This window comes from Bombina bombina, chromosome 10, assembly GCF_027579735.1.
Source record: "Bombina bombina isolate aBomBom1 chromosome 10, aBomBom1.pri, whole genome shotgun sequence".
Taxonomy (NCBI): Eukaryota; Metazoa; Chordata; class Amphibia; order Anura; family Bombinatoridae; genus Bombina; species Bombina bombina.
This window is the reverse complement of record NC_069508.1, coordinates 86243290-86270984: the sequence shown is the minus strand read 5'-3', so window position 1 is coordinate 86270984 and position 27695 is coordinate 86243290. Positions and strand designations below refer to the sequence as shown.

Genomic DNA, 27695 nt, shown 5'->3' with positions numbered 1-27695 from the left:
ATTTGTGCCATAATTGCACAAGCTATTTGTAAATCATTTCAGTGAGAAACCTAAAATTGTGAAAAATTCAACGTTTTTTTTTAATTTGATCGCATTTAGCGGTAAAATGGTGGCATGCAATATACCAAAATGGGCCTAGATCAATACTTTGGGTTGTCTGCTACACTACACTAAAGCTAAAATTAACCCTACAAGCTCCCTAATTAACCCCTGCACTACTGGGCATAATACACGTGTGGTGCGCAGCAGCATTTAGCGGCCTTCTAATTACCAAAAAGCAATGCCAAAGCCATATATGTCTGCTATTTCTGAACAAAGGGGATCCCAGAGAAAAATTTACAACCATTTATGCCATAATTGCACAAGCTGTTTGTAAATAATTTCAGTGAGAAACCGAAAGTTTGTGAAAAAGTGAACGATTTTTTGTATTTGATAGCATTTGGCAGTGAAATGGTGGCATGAAATATACCAAAATTGGCCTAGATCAATACTTTGGGATGTCTTCTAAAAAAATATATATACATGTCAAGGGATATTCAGGGATTCCTGAAAGATATCAGTGTCCCAATGTAACTAGCGCTAATCTTGAATAAAATGGTTTGGAAATAGCAAAGTGCTACTTGTATTTATGGCCCTATAACTTGCAAAAAAAAGCAAAGAACATGTAAACATTGGGTATTTCTAAACTCAGGACAAAATTTAGAAAATATTTAGCATGGGTGTTTTTTGGTGATTGTAGATGTGTAACAGATTTTGGGGGTCAAAGTTAGAAAAAGTGTTTTTTTTCTATTTTTTTTCTCATATTTTATAAAAAAAAATTATAATAAATTATAAGATATGATGAAAATAATGGTATCTTTGGAAAGTCCATTTAATGGCGAGAAAAACGGTATATAATATGTGTGGGTACAGTAAATGAGCAAGAGGAAAATTACAGCTAAACACAAACACCACAAAAATGTAAAAATAGCCTTGGTCCCAAACGGACAGAAAAGTGCTGTGGTCATTAAGGGGTTAATTGAAAATAACTTTGTCAAGCTATGTATCTTATGGATATGTTACAGTGAAAGCGAATGGTCAGAGAAGGTATAGTATTACTACACCTTTACTAAAATCTAATTTTGAAATGCTGAAATCCTGATTGGAGAACAGTTCAAACCATTAGCTCACAAAAAAATAATATAATATATATATATATATATATATATATATATATATATATATATATATATATATATATATATATATATATATATATATATATATATATATATATATATATATATATAAAATTTATAAAGCACCAACAGATATCGCAGCGCTGTCCATGGGTACAAAGATGAAAATACAGTACAATACAATATAAATAGACACCAAAGTTTAACAAACAAATACAGGGGTAATTGAGGGCCCTGTTCCCGTGGGAACACACACCTATCTATCTATATATATATACACACACAGCTCTCTCTCTTTCTCTCTCTCTCAATGTGTTTATATGAGTTTTTGGAAGAAAAAGCAAAACTATACATTGTTACAAAAACACTCCCTAGTGGGCTATATAAATGTATCTACAAAACATTTATGCAAAGAAAATTCTAATGTACAATCTCCCTTTAATGTTATGTGCCAGAAAGGATTTTCTTTAATTAGGGGATGACTGCATCTACTCTCTTCCCTCTTTCTCTTTAAAATAACATATACCTCTGAGTTCCCTCCACTTGTTTCAACTGTTAACATAGCTATATTATTTTCGTCACTATACCTGTATCCTGGGCTCCAATGTGAGCCAGGGAAAACAGATAGAATGGGAGATAAAAATGAAAAACTTTGTTATAAATTATGTACATATTCCCCACACTGATTGACTTACTACTGTATGTGGCATGGTACTGAAGAGTGGGAAGATTTGCTGGAACTTACAAAAGTTCCAAAAAAACATTTATAATTGAAGGTCATTGTCTTCAGACAGCAGAGATCCCAATGGGAACCAACTATCATATTACATGAAGAAAAGATTGTGTCCCCTCCCCAGTAATTAAAGGGTCATAAGAGTTGAAAAATGGCATGCTTTAATTTGTTAGAGCATGTACAGTGTTCTCCACAGAAAATGTTTCCACCCTAATAGCATTATAAAGTAGCTGGGTGGGGTGCAGTGTAATACTTTCTAATAATATAACATTTTATGCTATTCTAAGAATAAATTAGTTGGATAATTTAACATAATTTTTCTTAAATTATAATTTGAGCAGTAAACATTGTAACAGTTCAATATTAGCTAATTATAGTTTATTTTTGCCTGAAATGTTACCAAGGTGGTCAGAAAAATCAGCCAGGTGGTGCACCCATTAAAAAGGTCCTGTGGAGAACACTGATGCCATTTCTAGACTATAGACCCTACACTACTGTGTGTCTAAAGTGATGGTAAACTTTTTTTTTATGTTTTAAAATCAGGTCTGGAATCTAAGCAATGTATACAGGGACTTTAATTGATCACTTCTAATGAAGATGCGCTGTAACTTTTTTTTAATCTGGCCGTGCCATTCTTATATCTCGCGCTCAAGCCACACAGCACAACTTTTTTTTTTGTAACTACAGCACCAATTGAACAGTCAAAACTGTTAGCTCACCAAAAAAAAATGTTTTGAAGTGCGGGGTATTAGAATGGCCCAGCCAAATTAAAAAGTAAATTACAGCACATCTTCATTAGAAGTGATCAATTTAAAGTCCTTCTAAAATATTGCTTAGATTACGGACCTGATTTTAAAACATGAAGAGCTTACATCACTTTAACCCCTGCAAAGGAGCTAAACACAAAGTAGAAGCGTCGCTCGGGGGGGGACTACCAGCTGATCCAACCATCAACACTAGTTGAATGACTTTGTGGGAGTTAAACATACAGTAGTGTAGGATCGCTATTACTAAAATTATATGCTATAACAGAGCAGGTCATTTTTCAACTATTAAAATTAAACATTAATATATGATGTTTTTTGATAATTTGAGGTTCTAAAGGAATTTCCATTAAAAGTTTCAGCTGGAATACAGCACAGATTTTTTTTTATCTGAATATTTCAAAATTAATAACAAGGACTGCCATTGTGATACTGTTATAGTGAAAAAAAAAGCCAACAGAAACACTCAAGAGAAAGCCACTACCACTAGTATAATATATATCAGTCTGATCCCGCCAAGTAAGGTCAGTCCAGCCCCGAAATACCAGGCAATTCTCCTCTGAACAAGGAACATGACAACCCCGTTTTTGTATGCAAAAAAAATATAAATATATATATATATATATATATATATATATATATATATATATATATATATATATATATATCTGTCAATTTTTGTGAAACAAATTACACTTGACTATAATTGAAAACAATATTAATCCATTCTGAATGTATTAAAAAACCTGATGGTGAGTACTGAGAGTGTAATCAAAATATCTAATGCACACAAAAGAAGAATTAATGACTTTCCCCTTTTAAATCACTTGGCTGCTTCCCTTTGAACTTCAAATGTAATCAAAATAGGTTATTAATTCTGGCACCACAAAACAAAAGTCATACAGCGTCTAAGCATTCTACCTAAAGTTTTACTGCCTATTCTAAACGCTAGTATTTACCAGCAATAAAAATAAAGGTGACTGTTTCAAGAGCTTTTTTTAAAAAAAAAAAAAAAAAAAAAAAAAAGAAGTGTAAGAGACATCTATTTCGCTGCCGTTTTACTGCTAACCTAAGTACCTCCGGCCACCTACGTACGGCACAACTCAATTTTTTTCAATAATGTGAGGTTTTCAACTCTTAGCTGTCCTAGTCATACGGCACTGTGCAGTATCCTAGCACGGCTATTGGTTAAAAGGTGAAAATTGAGCTGTGCCGTGGGCAGCCTAAGGCTCTTATGTTAGCAGTGAAGCCACGGCAAAATAAAGGTGACTAACCCTTTTTTTTTTTTAAACTCGTGAATGAAAGTCACCTTTATATTTAAGTTCTGGTAAATCCTAGCATTTTTGAAACGCTATGATTTACCATCATTTTGAGTAATTTATTACTGTAATTGGAGTTGTGAACAGAGTACTGCCACAGTTCCACTGTAGTTATAATGCTTCCATGTAGGGGGGCAGCCAGGCACAGTGTTACCCTCCTCTTTAGTCCCCCACCACAAGCACTGTTCTTAAGAAACAAGCACACTACATGCTAGGGAACCCAGAGCAACAGACTGTAACTGGGAAGGCTTGGGGGAAATTTAAGTTAGAGGATGGCAAATAAACTTTAGGGCTAGGTTACTATGATTTTAAGTGATATGAAACCCAAAATCTATATTTCATGGTTCAGATAGAGCATGTCATTTTAAAACAACTTTCTAATTTACTTCTATTGTCAATTTATCTTTGTTCTCTTGATAGCTTAGATGAAATGCGGGACGTAAGCTCAGGAGCAAGCACATTTCTGGAGCACTATATGGCAAAAAAATGTAAGTATGTTATCCATTTGCAAGATCACTAGATGGCAGCACTATTTCCTGCCATGTAGTGCTCCATATGCCTATCTAGGTATCTCTTCAACCCAGAATACCATGGGAACGAAGCTGAATCACAAAAGAAAATGTTTGGGTTTCATATCCATTTAACCCAGTGCTTTCCAAACTGTGTGTCGGTGTGTCCCTGCTTCAGCACAAATTTTTTTGAATTTACATTTTTGTTTAATTTTTTGGGGAGTTTCTGACATCCTACCTGCCTGCTACACATATCACATGGTTGACACGTGATTGATACCTAGTGGGTCACAGATCATCTTAACCTATTGGTGCAGCTCAGTGGGAACTGAAACTATTCCCATTGGCGGCTTTGGCGGCAGATTGGCTCCTGACTGCACATGTAGTCTAGTCTCCTCAATATGCTCATGACTGCATGTGTAGTCAGTGAGTGGGATAGCAGTGTGTTTGCAGCATGGGCAGTAGTCAGTCGGACTCACAGAGCTCTGAGGGTGGCAGCTTAAACGCTGAGCTGAAGTCAAAGTGTTTTTGTTTTTTTTGCAGCTAGCACCCCAAAGTGCATTGCTGCTCCTGCTCTTTATATATGGATAGGAAGTGGAAGCTTAAAAATTCAAGTTAGTTAACCTCCTGTTTGCTAGTACAACTGAATTACTGTGTCGCAAAATGATGTAGGTCTAAAAAGTGTGTCACCAACATGAAAAGTTTGGAAAGCTCTGATTTAACCCCTTAAGGACCAAGGACGTAAAGGATACATCCTACAAAAACTGTCACTTAATGACCAAAGACGTCCTCATGGTTTTCAAGCTCTGGAAGCATCCTGCAATAACCTTTTTTAAGCATCTGATGCAGAAAGAGAAACACTCTGTGGCCCTCTCTGCATCGGTCAGCGATGGTGCCGATTGTTGGTGAGTGGGAGCCATAGCAGGGAGGCGGCCCATCGCTGGTGCGAGTTCCGGATCCTGTTCCTAAATGTCCGGGGGCGCGCAAGGGGGCGGAGCTTGCATTCATGGACATCAAACTTAAACCCAAGCAGGGAGAGGGAAAGGGGAAAAAATGTTTGGAAAGGGATCCGGGAGGGGGGTAGGGTATTGAGGGGTTCTTAAGATGGCTGTGACAATTGTGAGGTGGGGGAGGGAAGAGAGGGGGGTCAGGGAGGGATCAGAGGGTGTGATGTGTCAGGTGGGAGGCTGATCTCTACACTAAAGCTAAAATTAACCCTACAAGCTACCGAATTAACCCCTTAACTGCTGGGCAGAGGCATTTAGCGGCCTTTTAATTACTAAAAAGCAACGCCAAAGCCATATACGTCTGCTATTTCTGAACAAAGGGGATCCCAGAGAAGCATTTACAACCATGTGTGCCATAATTACACAAGCTGTTTGTAAATCATTTCAGTGAGAAACCTAAAGATTGTAAAAATATTTGTGAAAAAATTAACAATTTTTTTTATACGATTGCATTTGGCGGTGAAATGGTGGCATTAAATATACCAAAATGGGCCTAGATTAATACTTTGGGATGTCTACTAAAAAAATATATACATGTGAAGGGATATTCAGGGATTCCTGACAGATATCAGTGTTCCAATAAAACTATCGCTAATTGTGAAAAAAAAATGGTTTGGAAATAGCAAAGTGCTACTTGTATTTATTGCCCTATAACTTGCAAAAAAAAGCAAAGAAGATGTAAACATTGGGTATTTCTAAACTCAGGACAAAATTTAGAAACTATTTAGCATGGGTGTTTTTTGGTGGTTGTAGATGTGTAACATATTTTGGAGGTCAAAGTTAGAAAAATTGTGGGGGGGTTTTCCATTGTTTCATCATATTTTATATTTTTTTATAGTAAATTGTATGATAGGATGAAAATAATGGGATCTTTAAAAAGTCCATTTACTGGCGAGAAAAACGGTATATAATATGTGTGGGTACAGTAAATGAGTAAGAGGAAAATTACAGCTAAACACAAACACAGCAGAAATGTAAAAATAGCCCTGGTCCTTAAAGTGAAGGTCAATTTTGATGAATTAGTGCCCGGTTTTTAATAATCCTATTAAAAACAAGGGCACTTTAATCAAAATTGACATTTCACTCTTTTTCTTCAAAAACGTACCTTTTCATTCTGGCAGCCGCTCCAGCGATTCCCACGGCCGTCAGAAGCCTCTGCAGACGTCAGAAATTATGAATCCGGCTTCCTCCAATCACGGCCCCCCCCGAAGAATCTTGGCCTGTGATTAGAGGAAGCCGGATTCGTCATTTTGGACCTGCGAAGACGGTTTGCGACGGGTGGAGGAAGTGCTGGAGCAGCTGCAAGGATTAAAAGGTACTACTATTCAGGGACGCTTACAACCTACAGTAACCTTCCCATCTCCACTGCTATCCCCTAAAGCCCCATAGCATGTAAGCCTATGAGCCCAGCTGTAGTTCACCTTAAGAGCCGACTAAAACAGTGCAACTCTCGGCAGGACCCTCTCCCCCCATTTGATTCCTGTAATCGTTTGTTATATACCACCTTTGTTCATAGCGCTGCGGAATCTTTTGGCGGCTCTACAAATACCTGATATTATTATTATTATTATAAATAATAATACGTTTTTGAAGAAAACTAGTGAAATGTCAATTTTGATGACTTAAAGTGCCCTTGTTTTTAATAGGATTATTAAAACCCGGGCACTAATTCATCAAAATTGACCCTCACTTTAAGGGTAAGAAATTGAAAAATGGTCTGGTCACTAAAGGGTTACGGTCTGATATGGCTATAGAGTGACAGAGGGGCTGTAGGATGAAGGACATGAGCTCAGGTGAATATGTGATGTTTAGTCTATTATTATTATCATCATCATTATTATTTTAGAAGTAATTTTCCTTTTTTCAATCACTGTATAAATGATAAGGCTGACACACATGGTAACATTATAGTATTACTTTAGCACAGTTCTCATAAAAAGGTTGCCAGCCCCTGTTCTAGCCCTTCTAAAACACCTGCTCAACAGGGGAGTTACCAGGTTGCCCCTTTTTTATAGCTGGTAACCGGTCAGATCCTTATCAGGTGGGGTAACTAAAAAATGTAAAAGTATGGAATGGAGTATCGTAAAAAGTCCAAAAATGTTTTCAGAGAAAAGTAGAACCTATTCCTTATTGTCATTGCCATAATTCAACAAAGGCCTTTCTGAAATTCACTCCTCATTAAACCATTTTATATTTACAGTGTAATTTCTCACATAAGAAAGCCGTTACCATGTTGTGTAAGAACTAATGTTTAAATATATATTCCTAAATATCTACCCAGAAATTGAGGGTTGGTATCTTGTCATAACATCTGAATATTAATTATTATAACTGCCTACGAGTCAGTCTCCAGCATTATACAAATATCTATATAGTTGTGAGGCAAAATCTTGTTCTACAGTAGGGACAGCCAGCACAGGGCCAGCCTCTAGCATTACAGCTCGCGCCCCATTTGACACAATAAGAGCTGCTGTCAGTGCATGGCCTCGGACCGGTACCGAACAGCGCACTCACCACAAGTAGCACAGAGATAAGCAAAGTATCAGCAGAGCCCGCTTCGTCATCTTTCCCAGGCGCCTTCTCTCATCCTCGCTGGCATTTCCCGAACCCAACTACCGAGGAGCGAACTCCAATTCCACCTGGTGGGCCGCGTCTCTTCCTACAGTGCCCTGGCTTTACACGCGGATTCCTCCAACTGCACAGCAAGCTGAGCTGGAAGGAGACGCGTCACTTGGAACAACAATGACGGATCTGGGTCTGGGAATGTCGCCAAACTCCCCCTTCCACCGCCCTATTGGTTTGATCCAGAGGTGGCTCCCTATAGTCAAACCTTTTTCAGGGGCGTGACCTTGACGCTGCCATACAACTGCTTAATTTATTTCCAAAACATATTCCACTGCATTGTGATAGCACAGTTTAATTTTGTAATGATATATATATATATATATATATATATATATATATATACACTCACACTCCTTGATGATGCTTACACCGGATTAAACTATTACAATAATCGAGGCAGGGGTGGATAGGGAAGCGCTTCAGTGACTTAATTCTAGCGTTATATAACAATGGAAGTAAAAACATTAGCCCTAACCATTTTAAGAATATAACATTTATGACATGTGACATAGTTACAAAATTACGATACTGAAAACAAGCAATAGCTGAATTACAATTCTAAGTTTTGAGGGATATTTTAACTGTTGTCATGGCCAGCAATGTTAGGAGTTTTACATTTAAGTAAGTAAAGTACTTTCTGTTTGAGAACTGTCACTGCCCACGGGTGACGCAGTAGGGGAAATGTGACATTCTGTTTCCTGGCTGGTATGGGGCGGGTCTATAAAAAATATTGGAAAGAAACTGAGTTGTTCAAATATCTGAATTATTTCTTCGATTTGGGGAAAGCTGTGAGTAAACAGAACTATTATATAATGCGCAGCTCATGTAATACGTTTAAAAAATGTGTCGAATCAAGAATACTCTAGGCTTGTTTTATTTGCTTGACCTGCCGAAAAGGGCTGCCTGCAAGACATCGTGAAGTAATACGCTGCAACCCTTTTCGGCATCTAATGGTTTAGGTTTTATAACGCAGATAAATTTCTATTCAGGCCTAATGCATATTTGGTGACCATTATTGATTGCGGCCTTTTTTGCGGCGCGTTTGTTACCTAGCAACAGTGGCAAAGAGTAGTTCCGGGTTATGAGAGTTCGGCTTATAAGTACATGTAAGTGCCGTGGAGTCGCATATTAGGTCACGTACAGATCTAGTAGTGTTTTGTCAGTTGTCACAGAACGTGAGCAAATGCACGCTGCCACCGCACACACTAATGGCTAAAATCTTAGTTTAGCGTTCTAAATTATTTTCTCAGCCATATCTCCTTATTTTCCTACAAAAATTGGCGTGGGGATTCAGATGAGGGCTACCAACAATGCTACAGTGTTTGTGTCTCCAGGAACAAAAAGGGGAGCCTGGCCATATTTTGGGGTGTGAAGTCCCTGCTTTCCCCCTAGACTTTACACAGCCAGCCAGTTCTGCTCACCTACATGGATACATTGTATCAAACCCTCAGCCTACAGGTTTTTATACATTTGTAACGGTTTACTATACACAGACACTTAAAGCAGCCCTCGTAACAACTGTACAAACAGCTGAGGAAATAATGTTCACACCGCCTTAAAGGGCAGGATAGCACCTGGTCACACAGTCTTAAAGGGACAGACAAAAAAAACCACAGAACATTACTGCGATCTGTCCCTTTAAGACAGTGAGCGTGTGGTGCTAGTTTTCAAGGGTCAACTAGCACCACACGCTCACAGTCTTAAAGGGACAGATCACAGTAATGTGCACGCAGCGCATCCTTAAAGGGCAGCTTGACACATGTGCACAGAGCCTTAAAGGGACAGATCACCTTTATGTGGACGCAGCGAAACCTTAAAGGGCAGCTCGACACCTGCGCACACAGCCTTAAAGGGACAGTGCACGCAGCGCAACCTTAAAGGGCAGCTCAACATCTGCTCACAGAGCCTTAAAGGGACAGATCAACGTAATGTGCACGCAGCGCAACCTGAAAGGGTAGCTCAACACCTGCGCACACAGCCTTAAAGGGACAGATCACCGTAATGTGCACGCAGCGCAACCTTAAAGGGCAGCTCGACACCTGCGCACAGAGCCTTAAAGGGACAGATTACCTTAATGTGGACGCAGCGCAACCTTAAAGGGCAGCTTGACACCTGCGCACAGAGCCTTAAAGGGACAGATCACCATAATGTGCACGCAGCGCAGCTCGGCACCTGCTCACAGTGTTAAAGGGGAAAGCAGACACAAACTTTTAGTGAGTTTACACGCACAGTTTTAAAGGGAGCGATAGTATGCATCCCCATGTGATGCGTGCAGCCTTAAAGGGACGCTCTGTCTTAACGGGACAGTGGCACGTGCACGCACACAAACACACAGAGCAGTCTCAGCCTTTAAAAGGACAACTTGCACCACATGCATACAGCCTAAAGGGGACAGATCACCGTAATGTTCATGCAGCACAACCTTAAAGGGCAGCTTGGCACCTGCGTACACAGTTTTTAAGGTACAGGCACACACAACCTTTAGTGGTTAAACGCACACAGTTTTAAAGTGAGCGTAAGTATGCATCCAAACGCAAAGCACACCGCCTTAAAGGGACGTTCTGTCTTAAACGGGCAGGGGCATGTGCACAGCCTTTAAAAGGACAACTTGCACCATAACCACACAGTGTTAAAGGAACAGCTCACACCATACACACCTAGCGCAGCTTTAAAGGGCAGCTCACGCCTGCTCACACAGTCTTAAAGGGGCAGGCACACACAACCTTTAGTGGGTAGTCAAATCACACGCACACAGTCTTAAAGGGAGCGATAACAGTATACATCCGCACGCAACGCACACAGCCTTAATGGAACATCTCACACCATGCACAGTCTTTAAGGGGCAGGCACGCAGGCTTTTAAGCACACCCAAATGCACACAGCCTTAAAGGGGCACCCAGTTTTGAAGTGACAGGCATAAACGCAGACTTTAAAGGGGGAGCTCACACCACACACACACAGTTTTAATGGTACAGGTGCACAAACACAGCACACACAGCCTTAACAGCACAGATCACATTACGCTTGCACAGTCTTAAAGGCACAGACACCCCCACACAATGCACACAGTCTTTAAGGCGCTGTGCTTTGCGTGTGGATGGATACTATCGCTCTCCTTAAAACTGTGTGCATTTAACCACTAAAGGTGGTGTGTGCCTGTACCTTAAAGACTGTGCGCAGGTGCCGAGCTGCTCTTTAATGTTGCACTGCGTGGACATTATGGTGATCTGTCCCTTTTAAGGATCTGCCCTTTAAGGTTGCGCTGCCTGCACATTACGGGGATCTGTCCCTTTAAGGCTCTATGTGCAGGTGTCGAGGTGCCCTTTAAGGGTGCGCTGCGTGAACATTACTGCAATCTGTCCCTTTAAGACTGTGAGCGTGTGGTGCTAGTTGACCCTTGAAAACTAGCACCACACGCTCACTGTCTTAAAGGGACAGATCGCAGTAATGTTCTGTGGGTTTTTTTGTCTGTCCCTTTAAGACTGTGTGACCAGGTGCTATCCTGCCCTTTAAGGCGGTGTGAACATTATTTCCTCAGCTGTTTGTACAGTTGTTACCGAGAGGGCTGCTTTAAGTGTCTGTGTACAGTAAACAGTTACAAATGTATAAAAACCTGTAGGCTGAGGATTTGATACAATGTATCCATGTAGGTGAGCAGAACTGGCTGGCTGTGGAAAGTCTATGGGGAAAAGAGGGACTTCACACCCCAAAATATGGCTCCCCTTTTTGTTCCTGGAGACACAAACACTGCAGCATTGTTGGTAGCCCTCATCTGAATCCCCACGCCAATTTTTGTAGGAAAATAAGGAGATATGGCTGAGAAAATAATTTAGAACGCTAAACTAAGATTTTACCCTAATGTACATACTAACCGTGCACTCACCCATCAGCTATGCGTTTTGTAAAGGGCCAGATAGAAAATATTTTAGACTTTGTAGTAAAAAGGCAAAATCCAGGCAATTAAGTAGGAGCCTCTATAACAAGAGAGAAAACCAATGTTCAAAGTTTTTGGTTGAAAAAATTAATAGTGAATTACAAACAAAATAACAAATATGACTTCAGAAACTTTGGAACATAATTTTTTTATTCTTGCAAATAAATTCTGCTGAGATGAGATTCCATTTCAAATTTTTCTTTCACTTTGCGTTTAAATAATATTTCGCTGAGCTAACATATACAGGCCCATTTATCAAGCTCCGTACGGAGCTTGAAGCGCCGTGTTTCTGGCGAGTCTTCAGACTCGCCAGAAACACAAGTTATGAAGCAGCGGTCTAAAGACCGCTGCTCCATGACCCTGTCCGCCTGCTCTGAACAGGTGGACAGGAATCGCCGGACATCAACCCGATCGAATACGATCGGGTTGATTGACAGCTCCCTGCTGGCGGCCGATTGGCCGCGAGTCAGCAGGGGGCGGCGTTGCACCAGCAGCTCTTGTGAGCTGCTGGTGCAATGTTAAATGCGGAGAGCGTATTGCTCTCCGCATTTAGCGAGGTCTTGCGGACCTGATCTGCAGTGTCGGATCAGGTCCGCAAGCCCTTTGATAAATGGGCCTGATATTGTAAGCAAAAAGCAAAGTGACAACATATTTTAATTTTTAATTATTTTTTTTTTCTTCTCTCCTTTTGTGTTATTTTTGCTTTGTTCTCATTGCTAAATAGTGATTCTAGTATACTTTATAAGTTAAATATGTTAAATGTTAAAATGACCCCAACTTCAAGTACGTGTATGGACTTATTGCTCTAGGATGAGGCGATAAACCAAATCCTGTATAATTTAATTTGTGAAAATGTAGGATGTTAGAGGTGTAGATATATTGTGCCTTCGATGAAGAGAACAATGATGTCGATATGTATTGTTTGAAGCTATATATAAGTATGGATATAATTTATTAACGATTGACAACTGGTGACAAAGGAAACTCTTTGATAGAGGATAAGCAGGAAAGATTAAGCTATGTCTTTATTTTAGTGAAATTGGAAGCTAATTTAATTTATTCACCTCAGTCATAGAGAGATTGCAAAATGTATCAGCATGTATTTATTTTCCCTGCTTCTTTTTTGTTATTGTACACTCTCTAATGTTCTAATAAAAAACTATGAATAACATATTTTAATTTTTTAAATATATAAAAAGCATTAGCTCACAGGCTGCATAAAAACAGGCATTGAGCCTTATTTGGCCCCAACCCCTCATCTAGATTCTATAATATACTTCAAACCTGCAAACTTGTAGAAATATAAACAATACAGTCATTTGCAAATCTAATGATGTGACAGAAATGTATCTACTATTGAATTGCCTCTCTTTTCATTTGCATTTCTATTTTAGTGGAACATTTTTGTTATTTAACTTATTAATCTGTGATTAATTAATTCCAGCAGCTTTGTATACAGTATCTAAAAAACATTTTTTTTTTTTTTTGGTTTTTAAATATCTTTATTAATGATAAAAGGATAATAACATATCATGGAGACGCAGCTCCAACAACGATTACAGCAAAGTCCTTATTGCTTACAAATATATAAACTAAAAAGGGAGGACTAACTTGTTACAATAGTCGTATTGATCGTTAGTTATCGCTAGCCTTCATAAGCATTTTCAACATATTACCAAGTCCATAGGTATTATATTCTGTACAGTGTCTTAAGCTTCCTATCTGCTGGACAAATTTGCTTTCCACATATTGTAATTCTACATTTATTGCTAATATTTCTCCGACTGGAGTTTCAGCAGTTTTAATGCTATCTTACTGTGCAGCTCCACGTAAACACAAATACATAAACAAAAACAATCCTGACGGTCCTTGTGTATGTGATGTGTCTTCTATTTTGTGTATTGAGTCAAGATTTCTGCTTAAAGGGACAGTCAACACCAGAATTGTTGTTTAAAAAGAAAGATAATCCCTTTATTACCTATTCCTCAGTTTTGCATTACAAACACAGTTATATAAATACACTTTTTACCTCTGTGATTATCTTGTATCTAAGCCTCTGCAATCTGCCCCTTATTTCAGTTCTTTTGACAGACTAGCATTTTAGCCAATCAGTGCTCACTCCCGGGTAACTTCACGTGCATAAGCTCAATGTTATCTATATGAAACACTTGAACTAATGCCCTCTAGTGGTCAAAATGCATTCAGATTAGAGGCAGTCTTCAAGGTCTAACAAATTAGCAAATGAACCTACTAGAATTAACTTTCAACTAAGAATACCAAGAGAACAAAACAAAATTGATGATAAAAGTAAATTGGAAAGTTGTTTAAAATTACATTCCCTATTTAAATCATGAAAGTTTTTTTTGGACTTGACTGTCCCTTTAATCCCCTTTCTTATCTATTGGTGTGTTTTATTGGTCGTCTCTGTGTGCATACCATCTCATTGTCATGTATTCAAACTGCTAAAATTTGTTATTTCGAAGGAAATGGTACCTTTCCAGTAAAAGTGTGCTATCTACTTGGTGTTTCCATGAAGAGATGTCTGGAATCACTGTGGTTTTCCACCTCTGTGGAACCAACATATATATAAAAAAAAATTTGAAGAAAATGTAGCCACCAATCAGCAAGCGCTACCAAGGTGCTGAACCAAAAATGGGCTGGCTCCTAAGCTTACTTTCTTGCTTTTTTAAATAAAGATACCAAGAGAAAGAAAAATTGATAAAAGGAGTAAATTAGAAAGTTGCTTAAATTAACCCATATGTTTTCTTTCATGATTCAGATAGAGCATGACATTTTAAGCAACTTTCTAAGTAACTCCTATTATCATTTTTTTCTGCATTCTCTTGCTATCTTTATTTGAAAAGCAAGAATGTAAGTTTAGATGCCGGCCCACTTTTGGTTCACATCCTGGGTTGTTCTTGATGATTGGTTGTTAAATGTCAGCCACTATTAAACAAGTGCTGTCCAGGTACTCAACCAAAAATTGTCTGGCTCCTTAGCTTAGATGCCTTTTTTAAAAATAAAGATAGCAAGGGAACAAAGATAAAATTCTAATAGGAGTAAATTAGAAAGTTGCTTAAAATTGCATGCTCTATCTGAATTATGAAATAAAAAAATTGGGTTTAGTATCCCTTTTAATTTTGACTAGACTATCCCTTTAAGCTATTCTGTCAACACTATTTGTAATAAAAAGTAAATAGAAGGGCACTTTAATTCAACAAAATCATTGTAGACGTTAAAAATATATAAATAATTACCTTTTCATTTTCTTTTTATACATTCTGCTGTTCCTCCACCCGCATCACATAATCTCTTTTTGTGTAAAATAACGAATCACGCTGTAAGCCAATTGTAGGGCGCCCCTTTGGTCAAAACCAGGGGCATTATTATTAAAACTATGCAGGAGTCACCGTGATGATACTATCACTGGGCTCCTATAGGAGGCGCTTAAATCTGGTGTAGATAAATTGTTAGTACATGGAATGTGGAAAAAAAGACGGCTAGCATTGAAACAGATGACAGTGTTTTACACCAGTATGCCAACACAGTTCATAAAAATATGAGAAATGTAAAATAAAAAAATGTAAAATATGAAAAGTATACGAATCAATGGTATATGCAACCCAATCTGGAAAGTCCAGCGAGTCTCTTCAAATGTCCATCAGTACTTGAACAGGCTGCTCTATGTCTTCACCCAACTGGATGATGGATTCTATGATCAAAAACAAAAACAGAGGCGCCACATGTGTGGATCAATGTAACCAGAAATCCAGTAGAGGAGTAGAATAAGGGTACTCACAAACGGGGCGGCACTCTCTTGTGCCAGTAGGGGCGGGCTGGTTTTCAACAGCAAACCAGCTGGCTGTGTGTCTCCCAGATGGATGGAGAATGCTTGTCTCCTGGATATCAAACACCGGCCCAAAACTGCAGTGGAAGGAGGAGGAAGAGCTACAGTGCCCTTAGGTTACTGCTATGAGGGTAGTAACACCAACACCAGACTTATGTAAAAGTATAAAATCAGTATTTTATTATACACAATAAAAATACCAAATGGTATAACAAATTACAGCTGGGTGATGACAACCTATCTCCCCATAGACCATACAATATAGCGACGCGTTTCTCGGGGAACACCCCTTTTCCTCAGGCTTGTATGTTTGTAATATGCATAGATGCCCTTTATATAGGGCTTAGTAACCTAATGTTCAAATGAACCCTCCCCTTCCTTTACACGGATTGACCTATCATGTCCTTCCTTTCCAAATACTCCCCATTGTTGTGGAGATGTACTGTTAAATTAGTTCTAATTATATACCTCAGTTAAGTTTGAATTTTTGCAACTTCATTTGTCTCTGTGTCTCTGATGGTCATATATAAATAAGTAATTAGATCGATAGTTAACAGTCTCGATCGTTCACTATGTATCATGTTGTTGTAGTGAGAAAACTAACATATGTTCCGTACCTAGCCAATAGGATTACGGCCATATCAGGGGCCTGTTCTGATATGGCTATCCCATTGGTTACGCTCTAGGCTGCATGTAGTGTTATCATGACGTAATGTCATGTGATCGGGAGTGTGGCAAATAGCTGTTGCATGTTATGTTATCATGACGTAATGTCATGTGATCGAGGGTGTGCCAAATTGCTGTTGCCGTAATTCCGACGTCCAGAGGGAATGACGTGTGATCACATGATAACTACGGCCCAAGCCTCTATAGCTTTACCCTATTGTGGTTGCTAGGGGCGACATAATTACGCCCACATATAACTGTAGAGCCAGTGAAGGAGCGCAATTGTGATTAATGTCATGCCATTGGTTATTCATATATCACTAGTGTCAAACTGACAATAATAAATGAGAAATGCAGATTAGTGAGTGTATTACGCTAATAGTCCGATTTACACATTATGGACCCATGACAATCTAACATAGATGTGAAATAAACTGATCAGGGCCGTATTTGTGAAAAAAGTACACTATGAATAAGTGGTTAGTGTTCCGAGGTCTATGTGTTGTCATAATAAATGATAATGTGTATAATATACTAGGAATATTAGTGTGAGTGATGACCAACTAATAAATAAATGATCATATATATAATAGAATAGGGAAAATGGTGTAGGTAATAACTAACTAGTGAATAGTGCTCCGGATTTAAATGATAATAAATGTAGTAGAGAGAATGACTTAAACAAGGTGACGTTGTCACCCAATAAAATAATGTGATGTACAAGTGTACTGGGGGTATTAGTGTAAGTGATATTAAAGGGCTATATTAAAAGTGAATTATATTTAGATAATTACCAAAAGGTAATAATATTGTCACCCGATGTTCTCTGAGGGTGTGTAAATGTGCTAAAAAAAGTAAAAATATGTAAGGTTATATAATGAACTCAACATGTTGAGATTAAACTACCATGTATAAAATATACTTAGTCTGAATTCCCAATGTATAAAAACGTAACTATAATTAGAATTTCTCTATGGATAGAATTTTTCTATGGTTTGGGATATATAGTGCTTGTGAATGCGAACCAACAACAATGGGGTGTCGAAAAGTCCAGCAAACAAAATGCACATCTAGCCAAATATATATTCAAACAGCTAGCCAAACATGTATTGGATATAACAATGTCTCATATATAAATATGAACAAAGAATTCTACACAAATGCTGCAGAGTCTATGACCTCGTTCAGGCCAGTGGGAAATAGACTATTGAATTTATAAATCCAATAGGTTTCCCTTTGTCTCAATTTGGAAAACCTATTGTACATATTACTGGGAGGGATTCTTTCCAATGGTGTTATTTTAAATGAACATTTACCAGGAATATAACTATTACATATATGTCTAGAAACACTGTGCTTCAGCGATTTGGATTCAATGTTCCTCAGATGTTCACTCCATCTGGTCCTGACCTTTCTACAGGTCCTACCTATATACTGGATCCCACATTGGCAGGACAATGCGTATATTATATAGTTGGAATCACAGGACAATCGATTTCTGATAGGTATTACCTCTTTTGTGTGGTTAACTACTATGTCACTGTGACCATGTGTTATATATTTACACATGTGGCATCGTTTCTTCCCACATCTAAAAGTCCCTATTTTGCTAAAAGTATGATTATTGTGAATCTGATCTCTCGGTCTTATGATATTAGTAGATTTCCTTTTTGACATCACCACCTTACTAGGGGCTAGTTTTTGTTTGCAAGTAGGGGCTCTCTTGAACACTAATTTAGGTTGTGATGGAAGTGTTTTCTTCAGAACGGGGTCTTTTAGAAGGATCGGCCAGTGTTTCTTGAGGACTTTATTAATAATTTTATGGTTAGAGTTGTATTGTGTAATAAACAAAGGTTGTTTGTTAACAAAGGTTTCCTTATCTCTGTCTTTTGTTATGACAGAGGATAATAATTGCTCCCTATGTAGGTTCTTGGCTTTCTCATAGCCTTTTGTGACTAATTCCGCAGGGTATCCTTTTTCGATAAATCTACATTTTAGGATCTGCGATTGCTGATTATATTGGTCAATGGTACTGCAGTTTCTTCGCAGTCTACAAAACTGACTAAAAGGAATATTAGTTTTCCATTTGGTTAAATGGTTGCTTGAGAAATGTAGGAAATTATTACAGTCCACTTTTTTAAAAAAAAGTGGACTTGGATATATTCTCTTCTTGGTCCCAGGATAGAATGACATCCAAAAATTCTATACTTTCTTTTTGTAAATTATGGGTGAAGCTAATACCCATATTGTTGTCATTTAAATGTGATACAAAATCTAAGGCTTCTGATTCTAAACCATCAAAAATGAAGATCAGGTCATCTATATAACGGCCATAGAACACCAGATTGCCCCTCCATTGCGAATTATATATATAGTGATCTTCATAACAACCCATAAAAAGGTTGGCAAAACTAGGGGCAAATCTGGTGCCCATGGCCGTTCCCCTAATCTGTAGAAAAAAAGAATCAAGAAACTGAAAATAATTGTGTTGTGTTGGATCACTTTATTCGAATATATCTCATGATTTGGGGATCAACACCACCTTGATCTATTTGAATAGAGATTTATATATGCCTCTAAACCAAAAAGAATATCTGATTTCACTCATTAATTTCATTTTAAAACACAATTATTTTCAGTTTCTTGATTCTTTTTTTCTACAGATTAGGGGAACGGCCATGGGCACCAGATTTGCCTGCCTAGGTTTAGCTTTCAACTAAGAATAACAAGAGAACAAAGCAAATTTTATGATAAAAGTAAATTAGAAAGTTGTTGAAAATTGTATGTTCTGTCTGAATTATGAAAGAACATTTTGGGGTTTCCTGTACTTTTAAATTGGCAGTAAAGCATAATTAGACATTCATGATTTAGACAGAGCATACAATTTTTTTAACAACCTTCCAATTTACTTCTATTATTTAATTTGCTTCCTTCTCTTGTTATCCTTTGCTGAAAGGTTTATCTAGGGAAACTCAGGAGCAGAAAAGAACCTAGTTTCTAGCTGCTAATTGGTGGCTGCATATATATACCGATTATCATTGGCTCACCCATGTGTTCAGTTAGAAACCAGTAGTGCATTGCTGCTCCTTCAACAAATGATACCAAGAGAATGGAGTAAATTTGATGATAGAAGTAAACTAGGAAGTTGTTTTAAATTGTATGTTCTACCTAAATAATGAAATAAAATTTGGGGTTTCATGTCCCTTTAAAACTAGTTAAGCCAATAAATAACAATTTGCTTAAGGGCTCTTGAACCTTGCTTTGGATAAACGGGTATTCCATCTCGTTTAGTTGATCTGTGCATATCTTTGGAGAATCATGTAGACACTAATGTGTGGCACTTAGTTACAATTAAGCAATCCAGCTTTTCAACATTGCTGTACAAATAATTGATAAGAAAAATGTTACGGTGCATGCATTACCAAACTGTGAGAAAAACAAGTTTTAATGTGATTTAAACATTAAAATACTTCTAAATTATTAAAGGGACATTATACATCAATTTTCATATAATAGACACTACTATAAAGAAGAATATGCACAGGTACTGATATAAACATTCAGTATAAAACCTTTTGAAAACTTACTTAGAATCTCTTAGTTTAGCACTAGTGATGAGGTTTAGTCTGGGACACCCACTGAAAGGGGACGGGGAAAACAAGAAGAGCAAACGAACCCCCCTTCCCTGCATATGAAAAGACTGATAACATACACAGGATAAAGACAACAAAGTTCAAATGAGGTGCACAGACAGCCAGTTGTGAATACAAATATTCTTTTCTTTATTGCAAATAAAGGAGCCAGCAGGAGTCTGTAAACGCGTGTATACGTCTGACACTGTGGGGCTTGGTTAGAAGTCTGAAAATCAGCACAATGTTTTTAAAAAATAAGCAAAACTATACATTTATACAAAAACACTACCAGGTGGGCTTTATAAATGGATCATCTACAAAACATTATGCAAAGAAAAATCTAGCGTATAATGCCCCTTTTTAAAGGGACAGTTTACTCAAAAGTTTTTTCCCATTTAATTTGTTCCCAATGATCCACTTTACCTGCTGGAGTGTATTAATTTGCTTCCAAGTATTTCCATTAACCTTATATTGGCATTTGAATTATATTATTTAGCCTGTGGTATCCCCACCCATCCTGAAAGTTTTTGGTCTCAAGGCCAAGCTGTGTTAACACAGCCAGCCGAAGACATTACACTCCCAGTGGGTTATAGAAGAGATAAGGTAATACAATGTTCATTTTCCATTGTTCTCTCCAAGTATTGGTGATTGGTTTATAGACAAATCTCATACATTTTATACTCTGCAGCTGGTAAAAAAAAAAGTAATTGGAAAAACATTAAAGGGACATGAAACCCATTTTTTTTTTCATTCATGATTCAGATAGAGAATATAAATTTAAACAACTTTCTAATTTACTTCTATTATCTAATTTGTTTCATTCTCTTGGTATCATTTGTTGAAGGAGCAGCAATGCACTACTGGTTTCCAACTGAACACATGGGTGAGCCAATCACAATCAAATATATATGCAGCCACCAATCAACAGCTAGAACCTAGGTTCTCTGCTGCTCCTGAGCTTGTCTAGATAAACCTTTCAGCAAAGGATAACGAGAAAAGAAAGCAAATTAAATAATAGAAGTAAATTGGAAAGTTGTTTAAAATTATATTCTCTATCTGAATCATGAAAGAAAATGTTTGGGTTTCATGTCCCTTTAAGGGAAAAACAATTTTATAGTACAGGTAGCCCTCAGTTTACGCTGGGGTTAGGTTCCAGGAGGAATGGTTGTAAATCGAAACCGTTGTAAATTGAAACCCAGTTTATAATGTAAGTCAAAGGAAAGTGAGGGCATTAGGTTCCAGGCCCCTCTCAAAATTGTCATAAGTAACACCTAATACATTATTTTTAAAGCTTTGAAATGAATACTTTAAATGCTAAACAGCATTATAAACCTAATAATATAGATTGTATCATCATCAAACTAAGTTTAATGAACAAAAACATTTGCTAAACATCACCTAATAAAATAATCACACAACAGACTGCATCATCATCAAACTAAGTTTAATAAACAAACACGTTTTTTTACTTGCATTTTTCTGCAATCAGTTCTCTGCATTGTTAGCATGTTAGATAATATTGGGTCTGCACCTATTCTATGCATTTCAATCTGCAGTGATTAATCAGCAGTTAGGTTACCTCACCTGAAGCTGCTGGACAGGAAGATATTAGGGAAGTGCCTGCTAAATTTTGCTCGATAGATCTGGTCTGATCTGTGTACACAGATCAATTTAAGGCTGTTAAGTTGCATAACTTTGCTGCAAAACAAGCGGACAGCTCCACCTACTGGCTATTTTAATTAGTGCATTGCTTTCCAAAAGCTTTTCAATAGCAGTCACATGACTGAAAAAAAAGGTTGTTATTCTGAAACAGCGCAAATTGAACCGGCGTAAACCAAGGGCCACCTGTATACTGTCCCTTTAAGCCTCCACTGGTTTTAGCTTTGTCTAAACATTTCTCCAAGATTTGCATTTTAAACTTTTAAAAGTAACAACTACTGAGCTAATTTACTTTATATGTTCAGAACTTGTAATGTTGGTCAGAGCAAGTAAAACTGGTACATTTCTAACAGTCATAAAATAGTTATATTTTTAAGCAGCTGAATTTACAGAATTATTTTGGAACAACTATAACTATATGATTCATATTAAAAATTGTATTTAATGCCAGATTTTAAAGGGACACTAAACACATTTTTTTTCTCTCTCATGATTCATATAGAGCATGCAATTTTAAGCAACTTTCTAATTTACTCCTGTTATCAATTTTTCTTCATTCTCTTGCTATCTTTATTTAAAAAGCAGGTATGTGATGATTAGGAGCCGGCCCATTTTTGGTTGAGAACCTGGGTTATGCTTGCTTATTGGTGGGTAAATGTAAGCTTCCAATAAGCAAGCACTATCCATGGTGCTAAACCTAAAATGGGCTGGCTGCTAAGATTTACATTCCTGCTTTTAAAATAAAGATAGCAAGGGAACAAAGGAGTAAATTAGAAAGTTGCTTAAAATTTCATGCTCTCTGAATCATGAAAGAAAAAAAATTGGGTTTAGTGTCCCTTTAAGTTCTTAAAATTACTTTCAATTGTCATGAGATTTCTGATTTAAACATCTAGCAATGGACCATCTCCACTAAAATTTACTATAATACTACAATGACCCTCTGACGTACAGGATAAACCAACCCTGCACCAGTTTGGTACAGAAAGGGCTAACTCCACCTCAACCAGTTTCTCACAGTTTTGGGAAAGTACCCAAATTCCCCTTTCACCCACCGACTTACGAGGTGGTGTCGAGTAAGACCTTGGTTGGGGATTCCTGGATGTAAGTGGCGTTGCCAGGTTTGGGTGTGACAACATTAATTAATTTAACTTTTACAATTCCTTTTGATGTTGGATAGCCCATACTTCCAGAATTTTCATATTCATTAGAAGATGCCTTCAGCAAGTCCTTCATATATATTTTACTAGTCAGATGTATAATTTGTCAATATATTTAGAATAATCCAGAACATTGCAAGCCAATAGTATGATGTAATGAGTTGTGGCTCACAGGATTTATTATGCTCTGTCCTAAGGCTAGTTTTTCACTCTGAGAATTTCTTATCTCTAAATAGGCATAAGAATGAAAAGTACACACCCCCAAGGCAGAACATACAGTGATCTGAGATGCCATCGCAGAAAATGCAGAAAGAACAGGACACATGCAGGAACTGTTAGCGCTTGAACTTTATAGTGCTGCTCCACATTAGACAGTTCTCTTCAAACAGAGCTGTGCTCTGGTTGCAGTGTTTAAGTTTTTCTTAACATAGTGCATCCAGAGCAAAGTGCTGTTTGAAGTGATCTGTCAAATATGCAGTAGCGCTGCAAAGCAGCAGCACATTGCTTGTTGACTGGCTCTCAGAGATTTTTTTCAAACCCGCCCCCTAGCCTTTCCCTGTCTGCAAAGCTGTTTATTCTGAATGTAAGACGTTCGTATGAGCATTACATCTTTTTTTATTACTACATTTCTATGTTAGACCAAGAGAAAAGGAAACTGATTTATTCAAGACATTTTAAAATGTTTTTTTGTATGCAGCTAATTTGCAATGCAATGATATTATAGAGCATTAAAAATTGCTTTATTCTTCAGTTTACCAACACATTGCAGTTGAACTGGTGCCTTAGTGTAACTGTCTCATTTTAATATTTTATTTAAAAATGACCTGCAGAAAATTTTTCACAAAAAAATTCTCATTGCAGAAAGTGAAGAAAAGTTCTGCCTTTGGGGTACACACAAGCTACAAATTAGAATTTAGGAAATGCTAGAGTAGAACAGAAGGGTAAAAATAAAGGAAAAAATAGTAAAGCTATGGCTAGCAGCAAACTAAACAGAAGCAGTTAATGTCAGAAGAGAAAGTTCAGCAATTTCGGAGAGGAAATTAACTGCAAGAGTGTAAGAAATTAGTCCGTTTCATGAAAAGTATCAGAACAGCAAGTGTACTCAAAAATCTAAGTTCAGCACAAGGGCATAAGAAGCAGGAAAATTGTTTTAAACAGGGTGGATTTGATTTAAATCAAATCAATAAGACTTGATTTAAATCAGGTTTTCTACATAAAGGTTTCATTTTTAGAATAACTTTACAGATAATTTTTCCAGTTAGTTACAGTGGAGGCTCCTCCATATATGCACTATCGCACGTGAACCCCCAGGGGGCAGAGGAGGAGGGGGAGGAAATGAGCAGAAGAAAAAAAAATGAGAAAAAAAAATTATGAAAAATTATATTTTTATTTTTTATTTATATTATTTTATATTATATTTATTAATAAATGCACTATTTTCCTGTTTGCTGTCTGTGAGACTGTGCAGTGTAACTATCATCATGCATATTAGGCTGAAACCTGAAAGTGGAAAGGGCTGTTTTGCCTATACTTCTATGTATCGCACATGCTGTGCAGTGCGATACATAGAAGTATAGGCAAAAGCACTTTCCACTTTAAAACTGCATTGACTGCAGCGCCACCTACAGGCCAGCCCATAGCCTTCCTGTTTGCACAGCTCTTATAGTGTGCGGGAGCCAGCTGTCACGTGACACTCGCACACTAAGACCTGAGCTGACTATGTGTGTGGGAGGAGTCTGGAGAGGAGGCAGGGGCGTAACAGTTACGCCGTAACTACACAACTACTTGCAGTCAGAATGCAGTCGCCATTGCTGAGACCGGACCGGGCCCATATGATAGTTGCACTTGTAGTACTTGTGTGAGGAGTGGACAGTGGACCTTAGGTAGGATAACTGAGTCTGAGGGAATATTGGGTTAAATTTAATCCACAGCACGTCCCGACCTGCCGACCACCTCACTTGCTAACATCCTCTAACATCCTCTTCCTCCCACTACTAACCCTCTGAAGAACCGCTAGTGCCTTTTGGTGTATTATAATATTACTCATCACTAGCATTAAATACGTGAGTAGCTTACCAGATTGGCTTATAACATTGATCACGTGAGCACTCCTTATTTCTATTGCTAGTTGCCTAAAAGTGTGCAACCTTAAATAATTTAAGGTTGCACACTTTTAGGCAACTAGCAATAGCGGTTTCCCAATTGTCTGGTTTAAACGCCTATGGCTCACTGGTTTGTGTAATATGTTGCCATGGCTCTTTAACTAACTCAGTCTCAGTCTGCGCTATGTATGCGCTGTGTTGACGCTGGTCACCTATGCAACGGTTATGCTGTGACGTTTCTTTTGGCTCCTCCCCCCGACTTCCGGGTTTCGGTGTTGCTGCCGCCATGTTTCGAATGCGATGTCGTGTGCATTGGATACGCATTCCCAACGAGTTTGTTTGGCGATTCTTCTGGCAAATGGCAATAATCTGATTTAGCTAGCCAGGTAAGAAGCCATCTAAAAGGCTCGATATGTTGGCATCTTGCCAGGTTACATTGTGATATGTTTTGCACGGGTTGTATTAACATAAGAGCAAATGAATAATAAACTGCCTGGTATCATATAACATAATATCAGCATACAAAATTCTACACTTGCTTTATTACTATAGAAAATATACAATATTGTGGTGAGGGCTGCAAGCTGTGTCTTAATATATATTATAGACTGAGAGTTCTAAAAAAATGTTGTAAGGACACAGCTTCCGTTTGCTCTAATGGTTCCATGGGGGGTGTTCACAAAAGAGAACGCACCTGGTGCATGTGTGCAAGAACATTAGTGAGCCTAGGGGTATGTGTAAGAGTGTGAAGGGTGTTTGTAGGGTAGGAGACTGTCTGGGTTTATGTGTGTAAAGATAGCTGAGTGTCTGAGGGTGTGCTTAAGAGTAAGAGAGTGCATAATGTGAGTGTGTGTGAATAGAGTTATGTGTAAGGTAGCATGTAAGTGTAAAGATTCCACCTTAGGGTGGAAGAGTGCCTGGTTGATCTGCATTAGAGCATAAGAACACTAAATCAGCAGCTTAAGTGTGAAAAGAGCTTGTATAAGTTAGACCGTTTCTGGGGTGAAAGTTTGGTGAGCATCTGTTGGCAGTAATTGTACTTTATTTATTAATGCATTAAATTTGGTAAAGTGTTTCAGGGTCTACTCCTGTATATGTTGCAACCTTTTGGTGTATTATACTCATCACTAGCATTAAATACGTGAGTAGGTTACCAGATTGGCTGATTGTTTTGAACAAAAGACCAGTGAGTGCAAGTTCTTGTTACCTTTATTCAATATTTACTAGCACCCTGGCATTTTGACTTTGAAGTGAGAGTGCTCTTCTGTGGGTTAAATATATATTTATATATATATATATATATATATATATATATATATAATGTCCTTATACTGCCCCAGTGACAGGACTCTTATACCCAGTATATATATATATATATATATATATATATATATATATATATTTCTCTTGTAAGGTGTATCCAGTCCACGGATCATCCATTACTTGTGGGATAATCTCCTTCCCAACAGGAAGCTGCAAGAGGATCACCCACAGCAGAGCTGTCTATATAGCTCCTCCCGTAACTGCCACCTCCAGTCATTCTCTTGCAGCTCTCGACAATCATGGAAGCAGTTAGAGAGATGTGGTGTAAATTAGTTATTTTTCTTCAATTCAAAAGTTTGTTATTTTTAAATGGTACCGGAGTTGTACTATTTTGGGCGTAGGCAGAAATAGAAGAAGAGTCTTCCTGTGGTCTCTAATGATCTTAGCAGGTTGTAACTAAGATCCATTGCTGTTCTCACACATAACTGAAGAGAGAGGTAACTTCAGCTTGGGGAATGGCGTGCAGGGTATCCTGCTATGATGTATGTGCAGTCTAAATTTTTCTAGAGAAATGTATATGCTAGAAAATGCTGTTGATACCGGATTTATTTAAGGTAAGCCTGATTACAGTGATTTAATAACGACTAGTATCATGCTTACTATTAGAGGTACCACTCTTATTATTTTTTCAAATTACTGAAATATAAAACGTTTGCTGGGAGTGCTTAAACGTTTTTTATATGCTTTTGGTGATAAACTTTATTGGGGCCCAATTTTTTTCAACATGTTTTGTTAGGCCTCTCACTGTGTAGACAGGAAGTGGGAGGGTCCTAATGTCGCACCTAGATGCGCATTAACTTTTGCAGACTGAGACATTCAGTTTCTCTGAAGGAGTTCCCTGAATGCTTAGGACCTCTCTGAAGGGTTTTGGTGCTTTCCAAAGTCGTTTGTATGGCAAGGTAGGGCCACAGCAGAGCTGTGGCAGTTTGTTGTGACTGTTAAAAAACGTCTATTTTGTTTTTTTGATCCGTTTTTGAAACTAAGGGGTTAATCATCCATTTGCAAGTGGGTGCAATGCTCTGTTAGCCTATTATACACACTGTAAAAATTTTGTTTGATTTACTGCTTTTTTTCACTGTTTTTCAAATTCTGACCTTTTTTATTTTTCTTAAAGGCACAGTACCGTTTTTATTTTTTGCTTGTTAACTTTCTGTAAAGTGTTTTCCAAGCTTGCTGGTCTCATTGCTAGTCTGTTTAAACATGTCTGACATAGAGGAAACTCCTTGTTCATTATGTTTAG

General features: G+C 37.8%; 2 protein-coding genes across 7 annotated transcripts in view; one reads left to right on the top strand and one right to left on the bottom strand.

Moving 5' to 3' along the window:
• SUCO (SUN domain containing ossification factor) overlaps positions 1-8270 on the bottom strand; it is a 484388-nt gene extending 476118 nt beyond the window's left edge. For all 3 annotated transcript variants that reach the window (XM_053693235.1, XM_053693236.1, XM_053693237.1), the window contains exon 1: positions 8025-8270. In XM_053693235.1, coding sequence (XP_053549210.1) covers positions 8025-8074 — 50 coding nt within the window. In that variant the 5' untranslated portion in view covers positions 8075-8270. The remainder of the gene's footprint in view (positions 1-8024) is intronic.
• Positions 8271-8824: 554 nt separating this feature from the next.
• PIGC (phosphatidylinositol glycan anchor biosynthesis class C) overlaps positions 8825-27695 on the top strand; it is a 212078-nt gene continuing 193207 nt past the window's right edge. For 2 of the 4 annotated variants that reach the window (XM_053693232.1, XM_053693230.1), the window contains exon 1: positions 8826-8923. The gene's annotated coding sequence lies outside the window, so the exon portion shown is untranslated. Of the gene's footprint in view, positions 8924-27695 lie in introns of all 4 variants that reach the window. The other 2 variants (XM_053693234.1, XM_053693231.1) reach the window with 2 other exon arrangements.